Here is a 26,612-nt window from a genome sequence, read left to right on the forward strand (position 1 = left end):
AAATTTGGTAACTGGAAGGCTTTGTTCTGTTCATATCTTGTGCACAGCAACTCTCTAGGAAAAACTAGTACTTCAAATGGGATTTAGGTATCAAGTGGAAGGAGGTAAACTTTAGAACAAGCCCACAGGCTTTATTTGCTACTGGCTTTACACGTCATAATCTGTGGAATCTATTATTATGAAGCTGAATAGATTTCTGACTCTATAGGGCCTTGCATTATGTGTTCTTAAAGCACTTCCCTAGTTATGTCTTGCAAAACAAAGTAGCCTCAGAAAAGCTGTCTGCCATCAGCTACTTCTTATGAAAAGCTAGTAGGTTGTTTTTTTCATAAAGTGGTGGAATTGGATTCTTAAAGAAAACTGTGTGGTGGTTTGAGCCACCACAAAAATCCAAAATCCAATTTCCAGGCTTCCCCCACCCCTTCCCACAATTTTATCTCAACACCGAAGAGAAACTTTCAGGCAAGAGGCTTCTACAAGGGAAAAGGGGAAGTATATATAAATTTATTTTACACAAATAAATATACTGTACAAGCTAAAAGCAACTATATATATAATATTACACACTTCTATCAGTCCCTTTAAGCTTCTCCCTTAATTCAGTCCAGGAAAAGCCCTTCAGGCTGATAGGTAACCAGTCTTTCTCTCGTGGGAGTGTTCAGGGAACCTGATTCATTCCCCCCACCAACCTCCAGCTGTTTGCTGAAGTCTTTTCTTCCTGACGAAGTCCAAGAAGATAGCTCTGAGTCCTTTCTCCTTGGTTCTGTGCCATCTCTGCTGTGTGATTCTCTCTCTCATACCTCGATTCTGTACTGTATCACAGTACGCATCCTGGAGTGTTCATTCCTTCTCCGAGTTTTCGGCTGTCCTCCATTTTAAATCACTGCAAGGACATCCTCTGGGCCTTTCTCTGGTCCGTCTCCAATTTCACCTGGGGTTATCTCCCTGGCACCGGGCTGCATTCCGCCCGTCCACTTTGGCTCTGCTCCAATGCTGAGCGTCCCCTCTACAGTGAGAGGGAAAAGAAGAAGCCCCTCCGCAGTCTAGCTGCAAAGATGGGGGGAAGAGGGCTTGGCTCCTCTCTCCCACTTACCTTTAGGTGCTGTGAGTCCCTTCCCTCATAACACACATTCACTCCAATGCTGCCTCCAACCCTGGCTTAGGCCAGAGTTGTGGGCCACAGGGCCCCCCTTTCCCTCGGAGGGGAAAAAAGGGGGCCCTGCCACCCGTGGGCCTTCCTCACACCCACACACTCACACAGCAGCAGGCAGACAGACTGATTGCCAACAACTCCCACCGGTTGTGTATATATGATTTTTCACAGGAGCGAACAAAACGAGCAGTGATTGGCCCTCCAGGGGAGACTGCCCTGGCACCCAATCACCTCTGGGCCCCCTGGCTCCGGGGGGGGCAATTTTCAAACCATGACAAACTGGTTGCCTGTTAAATGATGGATCACATCCATCCTTTGAATAGCTACAAATAGGGAACTAGATACCTCTCTTAGTATCTTATAAAAGAACCGCTTACTGCTAATCTTAATTTTGGCTGTTATGTTGAAGTGTAGCTGTTACCAACAACTGACAGACCCAAGTACCTAAGTGAGGGCTTTCAGTGACAGCTTAATACTACTTATTAAAGTGAAAACAGCAGGAGTTACACCAAATGAACTGATTTTTTGAAAATAATTTACTAAAATATACAAGTACATTTTCCTTTTCAGTATAAGTTACATAATTGTATACATTTTTACCTCTTTCTAGGTGCTTTTGATAGTAAGGCAGCAGCAGTGAGCTGATGACTAAAACCTTCAGCATTGCTCTGTACAAGAGTCAGTGCAAGGATATTGTATTTTCTAGCAATATACATTTTTAGTAAATACATTGAAGATGAACCTAGTTTTTATTCAATAAAGCTCAAGCAGAAGTGGGCTGTAGTGCAATTCTTGCTTATGGGAAAAGAAAGCCTATACAATAAAATATGAATGAAGGATGCTCAAACCACAATTTGTTTACTGGAAGCTGTTAATAACACATTTAACCACAACTACTTGTGCTTCATAAAAAAAACTCATACAGGTTATAAATTAAAACCTTGCCTATAGAAGTTCTTCTCTGTAGAATAGTGCTTACTGCAAGACATACAATGCTTTGGTGGTAGAACTTCCATGTTCTATCATGGAAAACTGTTTCCAGAAGAAATAATCCTCTTACAAATCAACAGCCAGCTTCATGACAAAAGGGAACTGGCAACTTTGAAATGCTCATTCCCTTTCTCTGTGAAAGAACAAGCCGTGACAAAGGAGAACACGTACTGTGTTAAAAGCTATTGTGGCACAAAAATCAAAACTGGCCCCTGGGCAGGTTCATCCGTTCAATACCTATGTTCTCTAGTTCAAGTTTATTCAGTGCAGCCTTAACAGGCTCTATCAGACTACTAGAGGAGGAGTACTCTGATCATTTCCTTCATCAGTCTTGGTTTAAGTCAGTGAAGCAGGTACTTCTAGTCTCTCTTCTTATTAGTAACATACCGGGTCAGAATAATGATCATGCAAACTTCTTCTTTGTAGCTGTAAATCGTTCCATGTACTACAAAGAAAACAAAAACCATCTAAGATTCAGAAATTAATAGAGGATTCGTTACTGCTAAAAGCAGCTAAGCTTCTGCACTCAGACTCAAAAACATTCTGCATCTAAAGCATATTTTTATATCCCAGATGTAACCATTAGAGCTTTAATTTCAAATGAACAAAAAACTCCCCAAAAATTTATGCCATTTGCTGCAATTCAGACTAATGGTCAAGTCTCAAGTGTTAAAGACGAAATAATGTTAAATATGAAGCATCCATTATTTTTTGTCCCATCAAAGTGAAGACACACACCTGTCATCATTAGCTGCCCTTTAAGAGATGCTGATGAAAATCATTAATCCTGAATCCTATGAGAAAGTTAATATTTGAAGAACTCTTGATATTCTTTTTAGAGATAAGCTGTGAATCCAATACCAGTGACAATACTGATATACTATTTTGTGCTTTTATTCACCAGCATAAATGCTTAGTATTCTGAGGAGGTACCGGGTAAGGACTTCACTTGTTAAAAAAACACAAAACAAAAAAACCTCAACCGACCAAAAAAAAAAAAAAAAAACACCAAAAAAAAACCCCCACAACCCACAAACCTTGTCATAACCTTCCAGTTCTCTGAGTTTCTTGATTTCAAAGAGGTTGCCTTCTACTGCAAGCAGTGAGATCTGGGAATCACTAAGGATACTTTGAGGAAGCATGCTGAGTTCTAGACAGTTTTCTTCTAAACGCAAGACTTTGAGGCGTGGACAGTGGGATATCTGCACTGAGATCTGGGAAATCTTGTAGAAATAAACAGAAAAGAGAAATCAGATTAAAATGGTAGTGATCCATGATCATTAAAGTGACTTGTTTCAGACTTATACAGAACAATTACCATGTTGTAAATATAAACTACATTAACTAGTTAGAATGCATAAGCAACAAATTATCAAAAATCCAACTAATTTTTTTTCTTCCATGATGACAGGCAACCTACACATATGTTTACCACATTCCTACTCAAGAACTGTTCAAATAATTTTCTGCCTGACTAAATTCCAGATTTGTTAATCAAATCAGGCACTTGGATGTACTGGTATGTAAATTCTAGTTACGATCCCTCATTTGTGTTGTGTCCAGATGTCTTTTAGCTATAAAGTTTTGATACTCTCATGTTATGTTCCGTGGATGTACTAAGTCCAAGATAAACCATGTTCTAAATCTAGGTAATATCTCAATTACCAGACCTGATTCTGATTCAAATTGAGTTCGATAGCCTGCAATTCTCCCACACTGTCGGGCACATTTTGGATCTGGTTTTTCGAAAGATCTACCACATCCAAGTGGCGAAGACCACAGAGTTGTGTAGGCACAGTCCGAAGCTGGTTTCCAGAAAGGCTCAGGGTTTTGAGAGCTGAAAGTTGTCCAAATGCAGCTGGTAACTGCCTCAAGTGATTGCCATTCAAGTGCAGTGTTTCCAGTTTTTTCAGTTTACACAACTCCTCAGGTAAAGCATCTAGAAATAAATGACAGAACAAACATATGACGTGAACTAAGAGCAGTAAACATTAATACCTCTTTAATTCAAGTAAGCTTCTGCATAGAGAGCAGTACTATATTAAGTAATTTCTCACAGACTTCCTCCCCATTTTCCATTCATCCCTCATTCTGCCTACGCAGGTGTATAACCTTTAGCACTCCTGAGTTGCACTATGGAGTCAAAGGTTTGTAAATTATGTTTGTTTCAAAAAGGCAGATAATACCTAATTAATGCATTAAAACCTAGTTTTTTTACCTCATTCTAATTTTTCCATAAAGTTGGATGTTTGTCAAACAGAAGCAGTAACAACCTCTGAATGGCCAGCAACATTGTCTACATCATCATCTTCATTACCTGTTCTCTATGCAAGTACTAAACCATATGACACTGTTAAACCCTCAGATCAGACAAGTCACAGAACAAAAACCTTATGATTTTAAGTGCTCATGTGTCATTGTAAAACATAAGGCAACTAAGTTGGCAACTAATTTTGTAGAGTTTCTGTTTTTGGGATTTTTATGCTGTACATGAATTCCAAAAATTTCAGTTTAAGTGACTAACCTCCCCGTTTACATCCTGTGAGAGTTAAATTTAATAAATTTAGTTTCTGATCAGAGAACACAGGTTATTATTTTAAAAATCTGTGGAGATATTAATTAGCAGGCATACTCAGTTTGTTGTTGTTTAGAGCAAGGCTCTTCAAAAAGGAAAATTTTCCAATGAGAGGTGGCAAGAGTTCTATTTTGTTGTTCGACAAATCTATTGTCCTTAAGTTGCTTGTTAGCTTCTGCAGATCTTCAGGAAACTATGGGGGAGAAAAAAGATACAGCATTTAAATAGTTGATACAATTTTGAATGTTCAAGTTATACAGCTTAAAATTTTAACTGGAATTTGGATCGCTGTTACATACTGTCATATGCATTGCAATGTCCAATCACCATGGTGTAATTGGCAAATTTGCTTAATGCATATTTTTTAAAATAATTTTTCATCTGGGGAAGTAAAAAAGCATATAAAGAAAACACTAATATCTACGAGGAGTAGTTTTTCATCCAAAGTATTAAAATTAAAAAGGGAGAAGGAAGCTTGTTTACATTTGAGTCCTCTTGTGTGCTTCTCTTAAAACATGCCTGTCATTTAAAATATCCTACAGCCAGTTAACAATGACATATTTTAGCAGAGTAAGATTGGGAAATTTTTCACTTGCTTTCCTTTTTCAATAATTAGGTATAGCATTTTCCTTACTCTTATTTACACCCTGTATCACTTTGGTACTGAGCCTTGAAACTGAGCTAAAAAAAGAAAAACCTGACAATCACCATCAAGGAGTCCTGGTGAATAAGCAAGTGGGTTTGATTCTCCTTTGGTTTGACAGAGAAAAAGAGAGAAGGCAGCACAGTGGAAGAAGACACTTTAGAGAAGTCTCGGAAAATTACAGCAATATAGTTATTTTGGCTATCCTGTGACCTGCTGCTTGACTAATGGTTCCAGAACATGGTGTGTTTTTCTGCAGTTGAGTCTAAGTCAAGACAATTTCCAATATAATAAACTCTCAGGATGCTTACAGCCCAATGAACAGACTATTGGTATGACTACAATTAAATACAGTCTAAGTATCTAAATGTAACAAATTGTGGAGTATCTTTCTAAGTAACAATATGCTTACAAAATGTATATTTTCCCCTTCAAGCTTATAGCTGTTTTTTAAAAAAAGTACATAATAACTAATACTTCTTGAACATATACGCACTCTAGAACACAAGGTCATAAGCATACAAGTGCCCTGACAGATAAATCCTCAGTCAGAAGACAATGCAGGCAAAAAGGAAAAAAGAAAATAAATCTTGAAATATTTTCCATCACCATTTGCGAGAAATACATGCGTTATGACAATGAGGTGAGAATTTCTCTCCGAAAGTGTCAGTCATGCACACAAACAGCCATGTTTCCCCTACTGTTACATTACCTCAGTAAGTCCCTTTCCAGTCAGCTGAAACACACCAGTTTTCTGTGCTGTCTCCAGGTGGGCTTTTAATGCACTGTTGCCCATCCTAGCAATTCTCTGTCAAGCACACGGCATTCGAGTGACAGTCTCAGCCAGTTTCTCTGTTACTCTGTGCTAGAGAACTGCAATCCAAAGTCTCTGTGATAAAGCAAATGTAAGAAGTCATTTTATGTGCACTCTCTCCAACACTACAGGTATTTCAACACACAAACATTTCACTGCTGCGTTTTCATCTCCCTCATAACTAAAACCTACAACTCAAAAGATTTGCCTAGCTTAAGGTGCCTTCATTATAGCAGTTTTATTATGGAAACGATGTAACAAGCACAGTTAAAACTAAGTGGAAAAGCTGCACATTTCGCCTTTCAGCGCCCTGTAGCGTAAGGAGATTCTCCACGAAAACTGGCCGTGATTCCTGCGGCACCTACCAGCCCTGGCCTGCCGACAATACTACGGTTTTATTTGCGGTTTTGGAAACATTTATTCTACTTAATAGAGAACTGACTCCTCTGCCGTGGCCCTGTTTGCAGACACACGACATCCATCTTCGTTATCCCAGCAGGGTTTAATCCCAGGACGCACGAGTCACAGGCCGGAGGATTAGTGTCGGGTTCGCAATGGGAAATAAAGCCTGGGACACCTCTTAAACAGCCGGCACGGGGAGCATGACAGGAGAGAAGCGCTTCCGGCGCCACGGCAGCAGCCCCCGCCCCAACCCTTCGCGGTGCTCGGGCCCCGACCCCAGCCCCGTCGAGGGCAGCCGGGGTCAGCCGGCGGCAGCCGAGTCAGGCCAGGCCCGGTTCGGCCCGGCCCGGTCCGGCCCAACCCACCTGTCCGGGCTCCGCACGCAGACGTCCGGCAGCGGCGGAGCCCCCGCACGGCCCCCTCGCTCCGCCCTTCCAGAACCTCCGCTTCAGCGGCGCCCACCGGCTGCCCGGAACCGGACGCGCATCCAATTTCCTGCCACGCCCAGCATGGCGGCCGGCGGGCTCTCCGCCTCGGAGGCGTCCCACCGGGAGACTGGAAAGCCCGGCGGGCTAGAGAGGCGCCACGCACTCGCAGCCGTGGAGTCCGCCAGGCCCTGCCCCCGCAGGGTGGACGAGCCCAAGCTGGAGCTGAGCTCCGGGCTGGACGTGAGCAGCCATGAGGAGCGGAGCGGCTCCCGCCCGCTCTGGAAGCCCGGGCAGCCCTCGGCGGCGGCCGCGCTGCTGGAGCGGTGCCTGGCGGTGGGCGCCGTGACTCAGGTACCACCCGGGGCCGGGGGGCTGCGCAAGCTGTCGGCAGCGAGGAAAAGCGCCGCGAAATAATGCTTGTGTCCTATGGGTTGTTCGGGCGAAACGTACTGTATCGCATAGCGCAGGAGAGCATCAATAACTTTAAACCATTAAAAGCCATTATTGAGAATGTGCCTGATACGTTCTTGCTGCCGACTGTGTGTTTTCCCACTGTTTTCTTCTTACAGGAGACATTGGATTTAACTCGCAGAGAAACGCCATGCTTTGTGAAATTCTCAGAGATGGAAAGAATGGCAAACATGCAAGCTGAAATCAATGAGGTACAGCCTTTACTGTTGTCAGTGTACACTCAACACTTCAGTACTTGGAGGTAGTACAGAGCTCCCAATGAAGTGTCAGGCTGCCATGTGCCATGTTTCATGTTTTGAGGGTTTTTTAACAGTTCAGCTCTCTAACAGTTGGCGCTTTTTTCCTCAGTGGACTGAGTTGTCATAATGGTAAGAACAAAACTATGAAACGAAAGTTTTTGCTATAAGTAGAAAGACTCAGAAAGCTGCACCTTTAACTGAAGTGTTACCTGAAGTGTTCTGAAGAAACTGAAAAGTAAATAAAAATTTGTAGCTGACTTCAATTCACAGAAATGTATTTCTTTATAGGCAACTAGACCATTTTGTTGGTTACCAAGAGGTAACCTCAGTCATTTCCTACTGCCTGAATTGACTGTTGGCTTGTATTTTATAATGTTGTTTTAGACACTATATAGATTATGAAACTTGCTTTGTAGGAGAGACATGGATTTGAAGAGTGATTAAGGAATTGGCTGGATGAAAACAGCCAGCAAGTTGTGGTCAATGGCTCTATGTGCAGGTGAAGGCTGGTGACAAGTAGTGTCCCTCAAGGCTCTGTCTTGGGACTGGTGCTTTTTAATATCTTTATCAATGGCGTAGACAGCGAGATCAAGTGCACCTTCAGCAAGTTTGCACGTGACACAAAGCTGAGCAGTGCAGTTGACACCACAGAAGGACAGGATATTATCCAGAGGGGCCTGGACAGGCTTGAGAAGTGGGCCCATGGGAAGTCATCAAATTCACCAGGTCCAAGTGTAAGCTTCTGCACCTGGGTTGGGGCAGTCTCAGACCTGAGTACAGACTGGGAGATGAGCTTATCACGAGCAGCCCTGTGGTGAAGGACTTAGGGGTTCTTGTGGATGAAGAGCTGGACGTGAGCCAACAGTGTGGGCTCACAGCCCAGAAAGGCAACCTCATTCTGGGCTGCATCAAAAGCACTCAGGAGATTGAGGGAGATGATTCTCCTTTTCTACTCTGTCCTTGTGTCCTTGTTTCCTTTTCTACTATGTCTCTGCATATAGGTCTGGGGTTATCAGCGTAAGAAAGACAGTCCAGGAAAGGGCCATGAAGATGATCAGAGGGCTGGAGCACCTCTCCTGTGAAGACAGGCTGAGAGAACTGGAGTTGTTTGGCAGCCTTCCAGTACTTAAAGGGGGCTTAAAAAAGAGGGAGAGTGATTTTTTACATGAGTAGATAGTGCTAGGACAAGGCAGAATGGCTTTAAACTAAGAGGAGAGATTTAGATTTAAATATTAGGAAGAAATTCTTTACTGTGAGGATAGTGAGGCATTGGAACAGGTTGCCAAGAGAAGTTGTGAATGCCCCATCCCTGGAAGTGTTTAAGGCCAGGTTGGATGGGGCTCTGAACAACTTCGTCTAGTGGGTGATATCCTTGCCCTTGGCAGGCATTTGGAACTAGATGATCTTCAAGGTGCCTTCCAAACCAAACTATTCTATGAGTCTATCATAAGTTTCTGTGTTTTAGGAATGAATTACAGGATCTGTCTTTTCCAGCACAAATTACCAATAAGTTGCAAAATTATTTTTTTTAAACAGTTGTTTCCTATTGACCAACTACTACCACCCAGTAGTAGAAACACTTCAGGGGGCATGGGAACATGCTCTCACACAAATGCTCACTCTCCTTCACATGTATGCTCTCATTTTTTCTCTTTCTACTTCCTCCTCCACACCAAGAGAGTCAACAATATCTGGATAAGTATGTTTAAAATGAATTTTCATTTGATGTTATTATTGTTGTAGATAAAACTGAAAACTGAAATGATGCAGTTGGAGAATGAGACAGCAGACATTACTCACCTTTTTTACTTAGGTAAGTGCAGTTATACCAGAGAAAAACTAAGAGTCTTAAATTACTTAATCAGCAGATTAATATTTCATCTGAGTATATCAGATTTCTAGAAGTTACTGTAGCAGTCATCTCTGGATAGCTTGTTAGAGGTGGTACAGGTTTTATTAGCACCTAAAGAATGTTTCCATACTATTTGAACTTGCACTTTCTGCTGTCTCAGTAGAAGCTCTGTGTGCAACTCATTCTCCAAAAAAGTGTGAGGGGGTGCTCAGCTCCCCAGTGTCAGTGGAGCGTGAGTTCTGAGATCATCAGTAACGCTTGGCCTGCATGTGCTGCTGTACTTCTTTTCCAGAAACTCAGTGTATTTCTGTTGCATCTGTATGCCCCTAAAATTACTTGCATTTTTAATTTAGCACTTCGGGAGCATTTGTATTCATTTCTTTATTATTTCACACTTTTCACACTATGATTTTATGGATGCTTAAAAACATTCTAGCTTGCTACTATTGTGCTAGGCTAATGAAATCTATTGTATTACTTCAGTGCTATGGTAGAGTTCAAGAAATTGACTTCATCTCAAATAGAATTTATTTAAAACTATAGATAATGTAAAACCATTAACATATCTGTATCTCTTTAAAGTAGGTATTGTGACTTTGAGGTGCATGCTGATACTAAATCACACACACTCCAACAAACACCATTCTGACTAATGTCTCTCTTGCGTGTAAATTGTCCAGTGCAATAGATCAGTGTTTTTTCTCTCTCTGTCTTTCTCCAGAAGAAATGTTGCTCTTGTTTTAGCAGGACAGTAGGTTCAACTTTGCAATTTTATTTTATAGGGAAAAAGTATGAGATTTTGCAAGATATGAACAGTCACTTGGAAGCTGTATTGAAAGAGAAGAGAGCTCTCAGAAAGAGGTTGATAAAACCCAGATATCAAGAGAGCCTGCCTATTGAAGCTACTTTCCACAAGTAGGCACACAGAAAATAATTGTTCTTTGTTTGCATGAGTCCAAATTAATTTGAACTAGTAGGCAGTAAAAATCACGTGCTTTCATTCATCTTTCCATTGCTAAGAATAGAAGTAAAAAATGGTAGCAGAACCTCAGCTAAAAGCCAGTAGTTTAGTCTTTGATAAATTCACAGGAAGGTAGTGATACATATTTTTCTGAATATTTACTTAGGTTATTGGTGTTGTCTTCAGAAGACTACAGAACAACTTGCAATGTATTTTTTTAAACAAATGTGCTAAATGCTTGATTTATTAAGCTTCTCTAGAGCAGGAATTGTTACTTTAGTGTTGAGTATCTTCCTTCCCCTGTCACTTGCTCAGAATAAGTGTGAATGATTGCCAGACATGCATAGTGCATGTTTTAAAAATATAGTCCTTCTTCTTATGGTCTAAAAATCTAACCAGTTACTGAAGAAGTGGATATTACTTCTGTAACTCCTGCCCTACTTGTTGCTGAGAGTCATAAAATAAGTGTAATTGCAGAAAAATTAATTAGATGTTGGGAACATGCATAAAACTGGAGAAGAGGACTAAGAAAATCAGGGCAAAGAAATAAGAACTTGTAAGTATTAAATTCTCATTGTTTAGCACAACTTTTGAGTAGAGGGCTCATTCTTGGTTACAGGTGTATAGTAGAGTTGTTGACTGATGCGGTGACTTTTACTGAGAAGCTTGAAAGCCATTTGCAGTCTGTAAGAAGCATCCCTCAGGTGCCAAATATGATGAAGAATATGGTGAGTAGCAAAAGAACTGAGCCTGCTGTCTTGTTCAGCATTAAGAATGGAATGCTGTTTAATTGTTTAGGTTATTTTTATGTTCTGCTAGATTGATGGGATATACAGAGATTAAATCCAACCCTTTTCTGCTTTAGGACACCGCTTTGACAAAAACAGAGGTGTTCGTGATGGAATTGGAGGAGCTGACAGAGCAAATACTGAAATGGAGAGAACTGCAAAAAGAAGTGTATTCTGACAGCATACGCAATCGTGCTGAGTTGGACTTTGGCTTATATTTAACCTAACAAATCATTTTCCTCAAATAGGATTTCCTCCTTCAAAAAACTACCTTCTTATGATCTTCTGTGAAAACTGCAACACAGTTGTGTTGTAATCCAGTAGAGACTTTGCAGGTAGTTATATTTCTGTTATTAAGTAACAGTTCTCCAACTATTTACTGGAAAAAAAGGATAGTGAGCGGTAGCTCACAGGAAGACAGGCTATTGAGAAGCCTGTTAAGGAATTACTTTTTGGAGTAGCGGGATAGGATTCCCTTGGAGGCCGTATCTTTAATGGAAATATGTTTTGATAATTTCTTACGCATTTGCTCTAGTGTCTTTATTAATTTTTTTTAAGAATCTTGATAAAACATTGTATTTTTTATGCCACTTTAAACTTTAATAAAAGCACTAGATTTCAAGAACTCAGTTTCTTGCTTTTTATTTTGTTGCAAAAATCCCATAAATTAAAATTACAGACGAAAGCTTATGCTTCCACAGGAGTTCCAACCATGAAATTAAATTAGTTGCAAGTTACAGTTTATTTTTACTATTATGTGGTTTTGTGGGAAAGCGGGGAATGGACTTGATGATATAAGACAGATCGACCAATTTGCAAACCATACTTCAGTGGTAGTGATAAATATATTCTTCAGATCCTCTTCTTCTGTTGCCTGTTCTTATGTCAGTGTCCCCCTTAGAATAAAACTTTTATTCCATGGCTAAGACCAACAGTTTATCAAAAGCATTGATTGTTCCAGTTTGTAACCTGACTTCTAGATCCGGAAAAGACTGGTTGGTAAAATGTTACTGGCAGGACATATATATATATGTGTATACATACATATCTATAAAGCAGGATAGTTGGTTGTCTGCGGAGGATGTCCAGTTTTGTATTCAGGATACAGAGCAGACTGGAAGTGGTGTGGATGTATTCCATTGTACTGCTGTGTCATTTATCTGAATTCTTCATACATCCAGTCTGTTGATCTCTGTTGCTGAAATAGAAGCCCTTTGCTTTTTGAAAGTAACCACTAGGTGGCTCAGTACCACAAATTTCACAAGTTTATCTGATTATTGCGTTTAAAAGTAGAATTAAGAAAGAAATCTTTGGCTCTTTGTTGAACACACTCTATTATGACTTACTTGCAACTGGTCTATTTAATATTTGAAATTTTCTGAGAATCCCATTTTGATCTTTTGGATTACATCATTCTGCTGGGTGTGATGACAAGGCATCCAACTTAACAATTCTCTAGCATACTATGTAAGTATAACTGACATTCCTTTCTGCTGCTGTTGAGAAAAGTTAAGAGGATAGAAACAATTTTGATTAGGTCAAGCAGAATGTCACTAGATAGAATCTGAGAATATAAACTAGTGTTTGAGTCTCCACAGACTTTAGTGGGGTCTTTGTGTGAACACTTGCTATACATCATTGCAGAATTTGAGTACAAAGTCCCATGTCAATGTTGTTTCAGATGTGGAAACAAAAGTCTTCCACACAATTGCAGAGGAGCTGACATTTTTACTGAAAATGCTTTTCATATTCTGTGAAGTGGGAAGAAACAGAATCCAGATTTGTGGACTTCTTCAGGAGGGGAGGTGGTCATAGGTTGGACTCGATGATCTCAGACGTCTTTTCTGTGTTTGTGTAAATCAGTGTCCTGTACCTCTATCACAGGCTTAGCCTCTCTCATTGTCTTACGGTGATGATTTGGGTCAGGCAAATTAAAGCTGTTGTAATTTAATAATTTTAGAGAACAGTGAAAACATTTTTAGTTAGTTTGTTCATTATAATTCCTTGAAATACATGTTTTTGCCATATCCCAAAGAGTTAAGCGTATTTTCTTTTTTACTGTGTCTGTTACTGAAGAGTTGATTGTGGAGTTGGTAGAGTTTAGCTAATTGCTATTTGCCATTGATGTACCAATTAATTCTTCAGTATGATGTAAAGGGATAAATCTATTGAAGTATACAGTGATTCACAGCTTGTAGATATTCATTTTAGCATCTCTGGGGTGAGTCATGAATGAAGTGTCAGGTCCAAAGGATCTATCCCATACTGACTCTGGAAGGTTTCTGAATTGTGGTACCTTTTTCATTTAGATTAAACATTTCTGGAGCTTAAGGCAAATTGTATCATGAAAAGAACTATACTTAAAGTCCCAAAAAAATAGTTCAGTTGAAAGGCAATTCAAACAGAAGTTGTTTAAATGTAAAAACAGTAGAGGACTGTAAAACACTCCTATATGATATTCAGATACAGCTCAGTTTATCATAATTTGAAATGCAAAACCAGAAAAAATGCATTTAAAACTGAGTAACAGAACTGGCAAATGGAATTGTCAAAACTAAACAGGAATTGTCTATCAAGCCTGGCATCTTCTTTATGCCAACACTACTTGCTCTTGCATCTTCACGATAACATCAGTAGCTGATAGGGACAATATTCTAACAAGAATGATTTAAAAATCTTTCTGTGGTTCTTATATTAGTCTAAACACAAACATCTATCAATGCAACAGTTTGACATTGATTTCAGTTATAGTTCTTTGGAAGTTTGAAAATTTTCTTTTAGACCATAAGTACGACCCACACGAATACTGGAGGTTCTCAAAGGAGAAGCAAAAGAAATCTAAAGCACTTGAGACATTTCCTTTAGCGCTTATATGGAAGGGATACTTGTCTTGCCTAAATTCCTGCCGAATTAATGTGGAGTGCTTACAGTGCTGGTCCCTAGTGAGCGCCTTCATGGCGGTACCCGTCTAATCGGACTGTCGGTATTGAACTCTGAGGTAAAAGCCGCGTTGTTTTGCTGCTGCAAGTGAGAATTTGGGGGGGAGCGCAGTGGTATCCCCGGGGATATAAAGTGTGAAATCAACGTCTCTTACTCTGGGGGTCCCGCTCTCCCGGGCAAACCTGTTTCAGGCAAAAAACGGGGTTCGGGTGCTGGAGAGGCTGCCGTGCGGCTGCTCCGGGCAAACTTTTCCCGAAACGCCCCCTCTCCACTCGCGGAAGTTTCCCTTCCACCCGTTCCGCGGGGGCTGCCTGGGCCGGGCTCTCCCCTCCGGGGCGGGACGGGCGGCTCCACTCCTCCCCGCTCCTCCCCATCCCGGGCGGAGGGCGGGATGAGGGGCCAGGGCGCGGGTGGCCGCGACTGCGGGGCGTGAGCGGAGCCATGGCCAACGTCAAGGTGGCTGTGCGGGTCCGGCCTCTGAGCAAAAGGTGCGGCGGGGCGCAGCCGGGGGCGCGGGGAGGTCGCGGCCGCGGCGGCGGAGGGGAAGCGCCGGGGCGGCTGCGAGGGGCGGCCAGTGCTGCCGGTCCCATCAGCCGGGACGGGATCGCCGCCGTGAGGCGGCTTAGCTGGGGCTGCGGGAGGGACCGCAGGCGCTGGGGAGCTTGGCGGTACGGCAGGAGGACTGGCAGGACGTCTCTCGCCGGCTCGCTCAATAGCTTGGGAAGTTTTCTTGGAAAAGTCACCCAGTGGAGCTGTTAGGGTGACTTCCCACTTCCTGAGCTCCCCAAAATAGGACAATTGTCATCCAGTGTCAGGGAATCTTCCCCTCCTGTTGTTGCTGTTTTTTCCAGCGGGAGGTAGAGCCGGATATTCCCATTGTCGCTCAGCTCCGCTCCCTCCCCGGCTTGCTTGGCTCCAATAGAAATCCCAAAAGCTGCATGATACGGCTTGAAGGCAACTCCCACAAACAACAAGATGCCGTAGCATCTGTTGTTGTTTGTATATAACACATACTTAAAACTGTGCAGACTTTGAAAATTTGGGGAGGAAAAGAAAGAGAAAAAGCAAGCAACCCAAATTTCAGCGGCTGGTAATTTACTCCTGTTAGAGAAATGCTATAGCACTCCAGATAGGAATGGTTTGAGAAGTGGTACAAGCTCAGTAGTTTAGAGAGGAGGGTAGGATCAGAAAGGTGGACAGCCTCCTGCACATGGTAGAAACTAATCTAACGCTGAAACAGAAATGCTTGTATGAAGATGAGAGAGGAAACTCAGGGAGTAGTACCCAGGGAGAGACTGTTAAGTAATTCCATTCACTCAACTTGTGATGGTGTGACAAATGGGATATGGAGGGAGGCAGAGATGAGTCTTGTGGTATTTGACCCCAAAGGCAATAGGCCATTTGTTCCTTCTACTGTGCTTCCACAACTGAGATCAGCAAAAGCATTTCAAGATGGATTTTAATATTTTATAAATGGAAAGGGCAAGTGGCTGGATATTGTCTGTGAAAGGTCTGACATGACAACTTGCTTTTTAGCCTTGAACAAAATTTTCCAAATGTAATGACTTTGAGGCAAATACCAAATATGTGAAGGCTTAAAGTAACCTTGATAGACATGGAAAGGACTAAAGTTCTCAGTGGGGTTAAAGGCCTGCTCTTTTCCAGCTTCTTATACTGCTTCCATACTGTCATCTCACAAACCTCTCACCGTCACTGTACGCACACTCTGCGATTGACTCTGACAGGTACCCATGTTGCCACAGCTCCTAGGATCTCTTAGAGGTTTTAAAAAGGAAGACTTCCTGCAGAAAAGAATTCAGTTCAACTAGATTGAAGTACTGTAATATGTACAATCTCAATTCTAGCCAAAAATATTAAACTTGGCTTTTTAAGAGTGCCAAAAATTAAAATGCTGCAGGCAAAGGCTAGAACTCAAGGTTGGTTGTTTCTAGACTATCATGCAAACTTCCTCATTGCTTCTTTTCATTTAATTTACAACGGCACATGAACGTTCATTTTGCATCTTAAAATGTACTGAATATTCAGATATTAAAAGATGTTAATGCAGAGTTCTCAAAATCCTGCTTTCTGTTTAAAGTTTGTATCTTTTATAAACTGTGTTAATTACATCTGCAACTTGTTATTTAGCATAAGGCAAAGAGTGGTCGTTTTGTTCTGTGTCTATATGACACCCATCACAATGCGTTCTTTGACAGAGGGGTCCTATGCACAAATAATCCCTAATAGTTATAAAGCCAGTACAGTTGCAGAAAATGAAGGTTTTCCTTTGCCTAAACTTTAAATAGCTTTGCAGCCACTGTTCTTCATAACGCTATCAGTCATTCTGTAACAGACTAAATGATTTTTTTATCATCAAAATGTAGTTCTTGGGAGTACATTCACTCAAATATGTTCACTGGAGTAACATTGCTTTAAAAGTCTTTATTACATATTTACTATTCTACATACTAAAAAAGATTTGTTACTTTGTGATTACATGGATACTTGTTCTGTTTAAATACATTTCCCCTGAAATGGGTGCTATAAATTGACTATAGCGATAAATAATCAGGTACTAAATAGGATCTGGAAACTGATGAATTCATTAATCGTTTATTTCCAGACATCTTAATGCTTGGTCTATTGGATGTGAGACTTTTGTAAGGAAAGTGTAATGTTATTTTTGGCTGTCAGTCAGAAGCTGTTGATGGAAACACTTTCAGTGCTAGCATGTAACTATGTGAACTAGGAATGTTGTTGCCTTTTCTTTCTTGACTTCTTTGTGGAGTATGCCAACACCGCAGTCTGTAGTGGGGTGCTGCGATAGCAGACCTCACCCTCAAGACCTGGTAATAGTGTGACTGGCTGAGAAAGTATTCCAATCTGTGTCTACAGCTCTCCTTGTTCCTGGGTAGCTCTCTTAACGCTGTGTTGGGTATTTGTATGCTACAGAAATACCTGCAGTGTTGGACATGTCCTCTTACTATTTATGGCCAGCAGAAACCAATACTAGTTTTTATGTGCTGCTAATTTCAAACGTTTGTCCCTTTGTTGTGGTAACTCATCACAATTCTAGTACTTCGTTGTGACTGCTGATTGCTATTATAATGTATCTCAGCCCTGTGTTATGTGAGAGGAGGGAGGGCGGGCTGTTTGTGTATGGGAGGCCCTCTGGCAGGGGAACGATCCATGTGTCTAGGGCAGTATCATGTTGGGACCAGGATGGAGCACATGCCTTTCCCTCCATGATCCACATCTTCTGTTCTCCATCCAACTGGTCTCAATTAATTTGTTTGTACCCAGGATTCAGTTCCTTATCACAGTGTAGTTTGAGAGCTGCTATATAAACAGTCTTAGAGATAGGAAGGAAGAATTTTTTAAGAGTGCCATGTACCACAATGAAGATCCTCATACATTTCTATAGGATTCTCTTTCTGGCGTGCACTAGGGACTACAGGACATTGCATTCCTTCACAGATTGTGGATTGAGTAAAATCATTCACAGCAAGTTTGTTTAGTTCAATTGTAAAGTTATAGTGGTGTTAGTTAAAAATTTGACACTAGGGCATTCAAATTGCCTTGTGATGCTTTATGAAGGCTTTAAAGTACTTTGCTGGGCCCGCCCTGAAGTTTGGGAGTTACTTGTGCAGGACCCAGCCAAACAAAAGACATATTCTGCTGTTGAAAATATGGTCTCCACTTTTCAGCTGCCTCTGTGGCCTGGAAAAGGAGAGAGTGGCAAAGAACTCTGATTTGGCAGTCTTTCCTGGTGTCTTTGATAACTCACAAATGAACTTTCCCATCCTCTATGAATCTCACAGACGTGTCACCTGAAAGAGATGATAAACAGATGAAGTAACGCGAAAGCTGCCTTTTGCCTTTTTCTGCTTTGTTTCTGAGCTGTAACTTGAAGCCTTCTGGCCAGCTCTTTATTCCCCAGTCCCTTCCGGAGTTCCTAACCTTGTCATCCACACTCTGGCAAATGAGAGCATCAAAGAAATGTCTGGGTAGTCCCAGGTTTCAAAACTGAACCACACTTCCAGCTATGCAGGTATTTAGTATGACAGTCTGAGCTGCAGCAATTGTTTTCCTCATTACTGCTGCTCTGTATGACATAGTCCTCTAATCGTCTTCCTGGCATGCAGCAGTTAATGAGGCTTGAGGATGGGATGTGGGGAAGGAGTTAAGTTTGAGTTCTTAAGAACTCAGGTGAGTAAGCCTATGTCTGAGAGGGAACTGTAGGGGAAGTTTGTCACTTTAAGTTCCCAGAAATGTGCTTGGTGTGCCAGACTTGAACAGTGTTCTGAGCGTAGCTGCACTGAATAGGTGAGAAAGGACCTCAACCGATGGGTGCATTATGATGTGAATATTTTAAATCCATTTCTATTCAGAAGGAAATCTCTGTGCAAAAATAAAATTACTTTCAGATAATTTTGGAAATGATGCAAAGTAAATCACTGTTGGTTTTTGCTGGATATGTCTTTATTAATCTGCTGCAGCATCAGCTTCATTAACTAATCTCTCTACTGTGCTCCACCTCCTTTGTTCATTGTAATCACATTATGGTAAGCAGAAGGAAGAATTATTTTGTAAGGAAGATTTGTTGCTGTTTTATGGACTGTGCTATTAGCTATTTTACATGTTCACGTGTAACCACAAGACTTAGACAAGGTGGCCTACTGCTAACAAGAGTGATAACTTTTAATAATTTTTGTAGAAAACATTCCTTGAATCTTGTGCATAACAGATGTTAAATGCTTTATCAAAATAAAATTAACATCAGATTGGAAATTGTTGTTGTTCTCCTTATACCCACCAAAACAAATTTTTCATGCATATTCCTTTTAAAATCTTTGTTCTTCACTAGTTGCTCACTGCTGCTCTTTTTAAGCAGTTTTTGAACCAACCTCCTTCAGGTTGTTGTATTTCAAATGTATTTGATGCAAGTGTATAATGACAGAAGATATTGGCATCATTAGTATGCATATAATTTATTTTTTTACAACTTCAATTTCTGCTTATGTTAGCTTTTCTGTGCTGTTTGAGTAGAGTTTAAATATATATATAAATTTAGGAAAAAACAGGTAACAGGTAAGAGCAGAAAACACGTTTTAGCTTGCTTAGGACTGCTACGCACTTCCCATGCTGTTTCAAGGTTTAGACTAAGGCAGGCTTCACAGTATAGTGAAGTGTCTTCCTTCTCCCCGACCTTGTTTCCTTACCCTTTTCAATTGTATATTTTCATAGATATATGCCACGTGACCTTGGTGCTGTCACCCTCTCCCACCTAGAGAAATGTCAGGCTTTTATCTACTTTCATCTGCTGTGATAGTTGAGTGAGTGTTTGTTCCTCTGTGTCCCTCTGTTACACAACAGTCTCTTTCTTCAAGTAGTGGTAGTTGAACTCTGTCTCAAAAGCCATGGGTTTTGGGATTGGTACCTAATGGTGTGAAAGAGCTATCTCAGGCCTTCAAGGGTCTTTTGCTGTCTGAAAATATGTACAGACTGCATTGTTTATGCATTGCTCATGATTTCAAGCTGTTTTTCCACAGCAGAGCTGGGATTTTTAAAAGAAAAGTTGAGATTTTAATTTTGCTTTTATAAAGAAAGTCCCTCCCCCAAACAAATGTATTTTAACAGTTAAGGCTATCTTGACACCTCCCCACCCCCCCTCAAATGAGTTATTTCTTTTACTTAGTCTATTATTTGAAGTTTCATGTAAACTGCCATTGAGGTGGCTGATCTTTTCTCTTAGCATCTGCACTTGGCATTAGCAGGTGGTTTTCATAAGCCGCATCTGTGTTTTGATAAGTGCACTGCATCAGCAGCTTTTACCAGATGTATTCTTCCTGCAGTTGCGTGAACCAAGTTTTCTAACTTTGGTAAAGGGCAGACATTCTAGCTTCTTAAAAGGTCAGGACTCTGCATGTCCTAAGTGGCCACCACTGCCTGTTCCGTGAAGATGCTACTTCTGCTCAAGCTGTGTGACAATACTGTGCCTGTACTCATTTAAGCCAGGAGCATCAGGTGCTAGCTACTGATGGTTTACTTCCCAGAGTAAAAGGCCGTCTCTTATCTTGTTGCCCATGCAAAACCAGTTACAACAAGGTCCTCAAATACCAAAAGCAAAACCAGCTTTTGGAAGCCTTCTATTTTCTTCTAGAATTTTACATTTTCATAGAACACATCTCCTCACAAGTCCTAAGAATACTTTATGAGCATAAAGTGTTTTGGAGCAGGGATCAGACTTTTGTATATGCAGCAAAGAAAAAGGGGGCACAATGGCATTAAAGAACCTGGCCAGAAACATGTCTTTGCTGGGTGGTTTTGTTCTCTAAGATCACAAAGTGTAAGATGACATGACTTCATGTGTAGAGATTGCAGCTCCCCTGGGGAATGGTGCAGTGGTTGGCTGCTAGTCTTTGTGCAGTACATGGTGAGACATCACCACTGTGCACAGAAAATCTATGCAAGTTTTGGTCAGGGTTTCCACAGTTTCCCTTTCTTTAGTCCAATGCTTTATGTGAACTTTAAAAAGCAGTGCACTTCACAAATTTTATTACTACCTTCCTATCTGTAGCATAGATTTAAAAGAAAATAAAAGTTTTATAGAATTGAAGGGTTTACTGTAGTAGCTGCTTTTCATTAATAAAATGAAAGAGGTACCAAAGCAAGAGGGATGAGACAGTGCCTCACAGCATTCAGTGTCACAGTCATTTATTTAACTATGATTGCAGATTGAAGTTCTGTCCAGGTGGAATGAGAACTTGTATCCAAATTCTGGTTTGCATGGAAAATATGGCATTTGCACAGAATTCCGTTGATGCAGAAGTCTGAATTATACTATGTCATTGCTCAGTATACAGCTGGGAAATCAAGGCTGGATGAAAGTGGACTGACTGGACTGTAGCTTTGTTTTAAATCCTTCTTATTTCATGCTTCTTTAAATGCTGGTGGTATGATAGATTAAAAGGCTTCTTCTTCTCTTCCCTCCTCCCCTCAATGCCTCTGCATGAAAGGAAAGCATCATTATTCCACAGCGATTCAAAGCACCGCTCTATCATCAGGAGTATTTCTGACTCGTATTTATCAAGGAAGATGCCTGATGCTCCCGTTCCAGCAGTTAAAGAGTTTAGGGGTGGTGCAAACAGGAACACTCTTCTTGTACTGTGCCATGGCATGGACAGGATTACAGAGCTTACTGTGACCGAAGGGGGCCATCCTGTGCTTTGTCTCCTAGCTCGTGAATATGTGTATCAGAACTCTGGTAAGATGAAGTAAAGACTTTAACGGTTTTAATAGGGCTGTATCTGAAAAGACTACTGACAATGCCTCATGTTTGTCTCTGCACCAAATATTCGTATTTTTATAGTTATATATAATTTTCAAAGAAGACTAGGGGGAAACCGTGCAAGGATGATGGTAATCACAAGGAATGGTGATTTTTGACTCTCAGATTGTGTTAGGCATTGTTAGAGCCAATGAAAGCTCCATGCAGCTGGCAGTAGTTTCAAAAAATTACTTGAGCAGTATGTCTAGTATAGCAGCATGCTGTCTTGGTGAACTCTGTGTACTTGGCTTCAATATAGATTTTAGAATTATTTATAAACATCTGTTCTGAATTTGGTAGGAGGATTGTTGACTGGGTGTGCACTCCTGTTTGCAAGACACAGCAAAACAGTTTTGACTTTTGGATACAAAATGGTATTGAGTAATAAGAATAATGAGAAACACTGAAAACAAATTTTAGGTAAATTTACTTGATTGTTGATAGTTTTATTTTTTTTTATAAAAAATCCTGCATTCGCCAAAGTGAGGTTTTTCATACTAATATCACCTCAACTTTCCCAGATTACAGCAGCAGGTATAAGGATACATATTATGCTGATGTTGCAGAGGAATGCTGTGTTTGGGAAAGTTGTTGTTGTAGGTACCTTAACTTGTCAGTAGAGTGCAGAAGCTCTAACGGCTGAAAGCTTTGGCATTCCTGTCTACAATTTTTGATGGAGCAGCATGGACTCTTAATGCTCTTCTCATTGCCCTTTTTTTCTCTCAACAGCTGCCTCCTCAACCCATTTTGTCCGGGATAGTGTTCTCTGAAGCAAAATTTAGAATGAGCCCTGCATTGTCTGTTTCTTTGTTCCCATGGCCAAGGCCAGTCCCACAGGAGGTGCAAAGATGGCAGCTTGTCAAAGATACTTCTGTCAAGGCCACCGATAAATAAGGGGCAGAGACACTGTACAGTATACTGTAAATGGAAAGGAAAAGAAAAATCTAACTCAAGTTTTCCCCGTAAAATCTTTAGACCTCATGACCAAGAAAATACTTGGGTTAGATTTGCTTCAGGATTATATATAAGCTGCTTGAATGGTGATTGCATAGGTGTGCCTTTAGAAGGCACAAAGTATCCTAGGTACAAGTGAAGGTAGTTTGGTAAATGTGTACCCTACCTGTAGGCTATCATAGGTATTGGTCATATCCTGGCAAGTGATAGAATCCAAGAGACAACAGCAGTGACTACTGGCATATAATCTGCCATACTCACTGCAGGTCTGCTGTAGCTGTATTTTGTGGTTTTGGTTGTGTTTGTAAGCAGGATGTGGAGATGCTCTCCATGAGAGTAAGCCACAGAAGGGTAGAAAAAAAACCAAAACCCTGACATCAATTGTTCAAAAAACCCCAGAACCTACATGATTGCCCAAATCAGCATGAAAAATCTCTCGATGCGGGGAGAGATTGATAATATTGCTGTACTGCTTTTGAAGTACTGTCTCGGTACAGATTGAGATTGAGTTTGGAGTTAACTTGGGTGATGGGAATTGACAGGAAAACACAAGTATTTGCAGTGATTACATTGCAGGGTTATTTTCAAAGTTTGTATGAGTAGACACAAACTTAATTCTTAAAAAATTTATTTAAGATTTTCCTTGCACTTGCATTGTATGTATTGGCTTTGGTATGTTTGATTACTTTGGTGAATAATTTGCTGATCTGTATTTGTTGAAGCTGTTTTGTTACATGACTACTGCCAGTGACTCCAGTATTTTTGCTTTATTGCCTGTACGTGTTTCTAAAATAAACAGGCGACTTTTAAAAAGTCAGCTCCTTTGTTCTCCAAGTGCCTGACTGTTATTTGAGAGGGTGGAGAAGAAGTGGGGCAAATTTTGGAAAGTATAAAATAAACAACTGCCCCCTTTCCTTCCACCCACTGCTTCCTCCAGCTCTGTATACCTCCTTGCACTTCTGTATTCTGTGTCTGAACTCATCTCAGGAGATCCAGCAAGTTGTGTAAAAGTCCCTCTCAGGGGTCTTGATTCTCCCATGAATCTTTTCCACTGGCTCATTCTTCTACATCTTGCAGAGTGTCTTTGTCCCTCTAGGGTTGCATTAGCTTTACATGTTGGCTGCAGAAATGATTTGTCATAGGAGCAGCAAATGGTGTAGGATTTCCTTTGGGCTGCCTGTGTTTTCTGGACTGCTGCAGCAGTCTGTCAGGTCTCTCGTGTAGGTCCCTATTAGAGCCCTGCCACTGCATTCTGTACTTGTGTCACTGTTCTGTTGCTGGGTCGGCATTTTTTTAAAGCTTTCTGTGACTGAAAAGGTCCAGGTCTTTCCTGGGATGTGCACCATTAAATGGTCTTTCTACAGCTTTATCTTTGTCCAGATAACGCGTTTTCTTGCAAAGCAAATTAGGAGAGGTATTTCCCAAACATAGCATGCATTTTTCAAGAAGTGAGGAAGAATGGAGGATGAGGAAACTAAATGTTAGGGCCACAGTGACTTCTGGGCAGCAGAAGTCAAATATCTTACTGGAGAAGTGTACTTTGGAGTTGATTTTATTGGTGCAAAGAATACAGCTTTCATACCTGTGGAGCAGAGCACCCATTCCTAAGGATGATGGCTTGTTTTGTCATTCAAATACAAACTGTTGCACATATGTGTAAGACTGTGCTGATGAACACAGGTTTTGCTGAGAGAGCTTTTTAGTGTTTGCAATCTGGAGTTAAGGTCAGAACATCCAGAACAGCTGCGAGTTTGCTTTGCATCCTGGCCTTTAGGTATTAAACTGTGCTTTCTTTCCCAAAGTTCTCTGGTTTGTACCTAAATGAAGCATGATATAAACACGTGTTTATGGGAGATTGAATGTATAGTTTGTAGAGCTGGTGGCAGCCATATGTTGTTTTGTTTATGCTCCCTGGTCTCTGGCTGTAAGCTGCAGGAGAACGAGGGGATCTCCATTCTTGGCAGCCCTGTTCCTGCCCTTTCTCTTGCTTTGGCTTAGCAACTGTGCAACAGGTGTGCTCAGTGCTCTGGAAGGGCTGGCTGGTCCTGTGACACCTTGATTATTTATTTTGGTGTGGTTCCTTTTCTGATCACAGCTGATCTGAGTCACTGCATGAGTGTGTGATTGCTAGAAAGTAGGAACATGTGGGAGGTTGGAGCAGTAAAGAGTAATTGCCTCTTGTAGCAACAGTCTGCAGTTAAGATAAAAGTCTGGGTGCTGTGAATCTGCACCTAGAGCAACGGGAGATAGTATTTCTATCCTTGTTTGCTAGTGGCTTTTTTTGTTTCATGAGACTCAAACAAAGGTGCTTGATTGCTGCACAGAATTTTATGGCTGCATAGTGTGGAGTCCTCGAACCCTGTGGTAAAAGGTGGTGTGGCAATTTTATCTTGTGTTGTTTGTGTCTTACTGGGATTCTGTTTATTTTAGTATGAGTATATATGTATGAGTATAAAAATTTTTATATTCAGAAAATTTTTGTATCTCAAAGATTTTATGTTTGGAATTTCTTCTTTATCTGTAATGTTCGGTAGTGACTGTGGCCTGGGAGAACGTCAGTTAGTGAGAACCCACAGTGTAATGTCATTTGTTTGTAGGGTTATGTATAATACCTGTGGACTGAAGGCAGTGAGTTTCATGTAATTATTATAGCTGGGGTTGAGAATGCTGCTTGTTGTTGAAGTTGCTTTATATCTGCAATTAGAATACCCTGGCATTTAAAACTATTAAAAGCTTTTCCAGATTTCAGACATTTGAGCACAAATGCTCTATTCATAAATGCCTGCCTCAGGCTAGATTTTCTTAAAATTATTTTTAAGCTTCACCCAGAACAGTTCAGCTGCTGCAGGAGATATGGTTACAGGGAAATTATGTTTTAAAATATGTAAGAGCAACTTACGGTGACCTTATATTTGAATTTCCCAATTGATTTAAAATTTGAAATCTGATGTGTATTTTTTTAATTACCCATCTGAATCTTCACATTTTTGCCCAAGTTCTAAATAACTAAAACTATTTAACATGCTCAGTGAAGACTTATAATAACATATCAGATAAAAGGTTTAAGGGATCTGCTTTCTCTGAGGTTGTACTCTCTAGTATTGACCAATTGTGCTTGCATCATCCCCTTAAGGAAAAAACCTCATTGAGCACTGCTTTAATAAATTGAGCTCAGTGTCCCAAATAACAATTGAAGCCCAGGAATAGGACCTGTGAAACAAGGTCTTCTGTCTGATTTATTCTCAATCTGTTTACTGACCTCAGCTGCTGTCCTAGAAGAAACACTGATTCAATTATGAAGTGTACAAGTAAATTTGGGTTAGACACTGACAAAAGAGTAGGATTTGGTACCTTTGGAGCAGAGAGATCAGCTTACAATCAGCTATAATGCACTAGAAGAGGGGACACAAAACCTGCAGAGCAGTTGAAGACACTAGAAGTGAATGTGGGCCCATGGACAAGATGTCAGAGAGAACAGCAATTACCCATAAGAGATGATGTGTGTGCATAGGAGAAGGATATGAACTCAGTGAACTATGTGAGATGATGAGACTGGAGGATTAACAGTAGGACTGAAAATTAAGGATGCTCATGGGATTGGGAAGCAAGATAGGGCTGAGATCATACTAGGGTGGTGAAGGAAAGACTATGTGTAACTGAAGGCTCTCTCTGTTTTTTTCTGTCTTTTGCTGTTCTCAGATTATTGTGACAAACTGTCCCATTTCCTCTTAAATCAGGCCTGCTGTACAGAGCAACTGTCAGTTTTTTCCATTAGCTCACCTGGCAGAGGTTTGTACATGGATATGAAAGTCCCTAAACTAAATTATGATGGAAAGCATTTGCTGGTCAAAATACCTACAAAGTTACACATGTACCTGTTAAATGCATCATTTGCACATTTCTACCTTAGATACAGTAGGTAGGCACTTGTCCTTGTTCATTTGTTCTTTAGGGAGCCTTATGAGGTCTCTGTTCAGTACTCAGTTATATGTAATGCAACATTTGGTATCTAGCTGTACGTAATGTGTTTCTCTTTCTCTTCTGGTCTGACTTGGGGCAATGATGATGGATA

General features: G+C 40.8%; 3 protein-coding genes across 3 annotated transcripts in view; 2 read left to right on the forward strand and 1 right to left on the reverse strand.

Annotated features, from left to right (window-relative positions):
- Window positions 1-484: 484 nt before the first annotated feature.
- LRRC57 (leucine rich repeat containing 57) lies at window positions 485-7,058 on the reverse strand. The gene is made up of 6 exons (XM_064658145.1): window positions 6,943-7,058; window positions 6,074-6,250; window positions 4,776-4,911; window positions 3,814-4,082; window positions 3,181-3,366; window positions 485-2,588 (listed from the first exon to the last, which is right to left on the reverse strand). Exons 2-6 carry the CDS (start codon window positions 6,155-6,157, stop codon window positions 2,547-2,549), a joined length of 717 nt encoding a protein of 238 aa, XP_064514215.1. The 5' UTR covers window positions 6,158-6,250; window positions 6,943-7,058; the 3' UTR covers window positions 485-2,546.
- Window positions 6,763-11,941, forward strand: HAUS2 (HAUS augmin like complex subunit 2). The gene is made up of 6 exons (XM_064658144.1): window positions 6,763-7,356; window positions 7,575-7,667; window positions 9,459-9,528; window positions 10,350-10,482; window positions 11,148-11,256; window positions 11,394-11,941. Exons 1-6 carry the CDS (start codon window positions 6,778-6,780, stop codon window positions 11,541-11,543), a joined length of 1,134 nt encoding a protein of 377 aa, XP_064514214.1. The 5' UTR covers window positions 6,763-6,777; the 3' UTR covers window positions 11,544-11,941.
- A 2,709-nt stretch (window positions 11,942-14,650) lies between these two features.
- Window positions 14,651-26,612, forward strand: part of STARD9 (StAR related lipid transfer domain containing 9) — a 102,377-nt gene continuing 90,415 nt past the window's right edge. The window contains exon 1 of the mRNA XM_064658148.1: window positions 14,651-14,744. Within this exon, the coding sequence (XP_064514218.1) occupies window positions 14,698-14,744 (47 nt within the window). The 5' untranslated portion in view covers window positions 14,651-14,697. The remainder of the gene's footprint in view (window positions 14,745-26,612) is intronic.

This window comes from Pseudopipra pipra, chromosome 6, assembly GCF_036250125.1.
Source record: "Pseudopipra pipra isolate bDixPip1 chromosome 6, bDixPip1.hap1, whole genome shotgun sequence".
NCBI classification, from domain to species: Eukaryota; Metazoa; Chordata; class Aves; order Passeriformes; family Pipridae; genus Pseudopipra; species Pseudopipra pipra.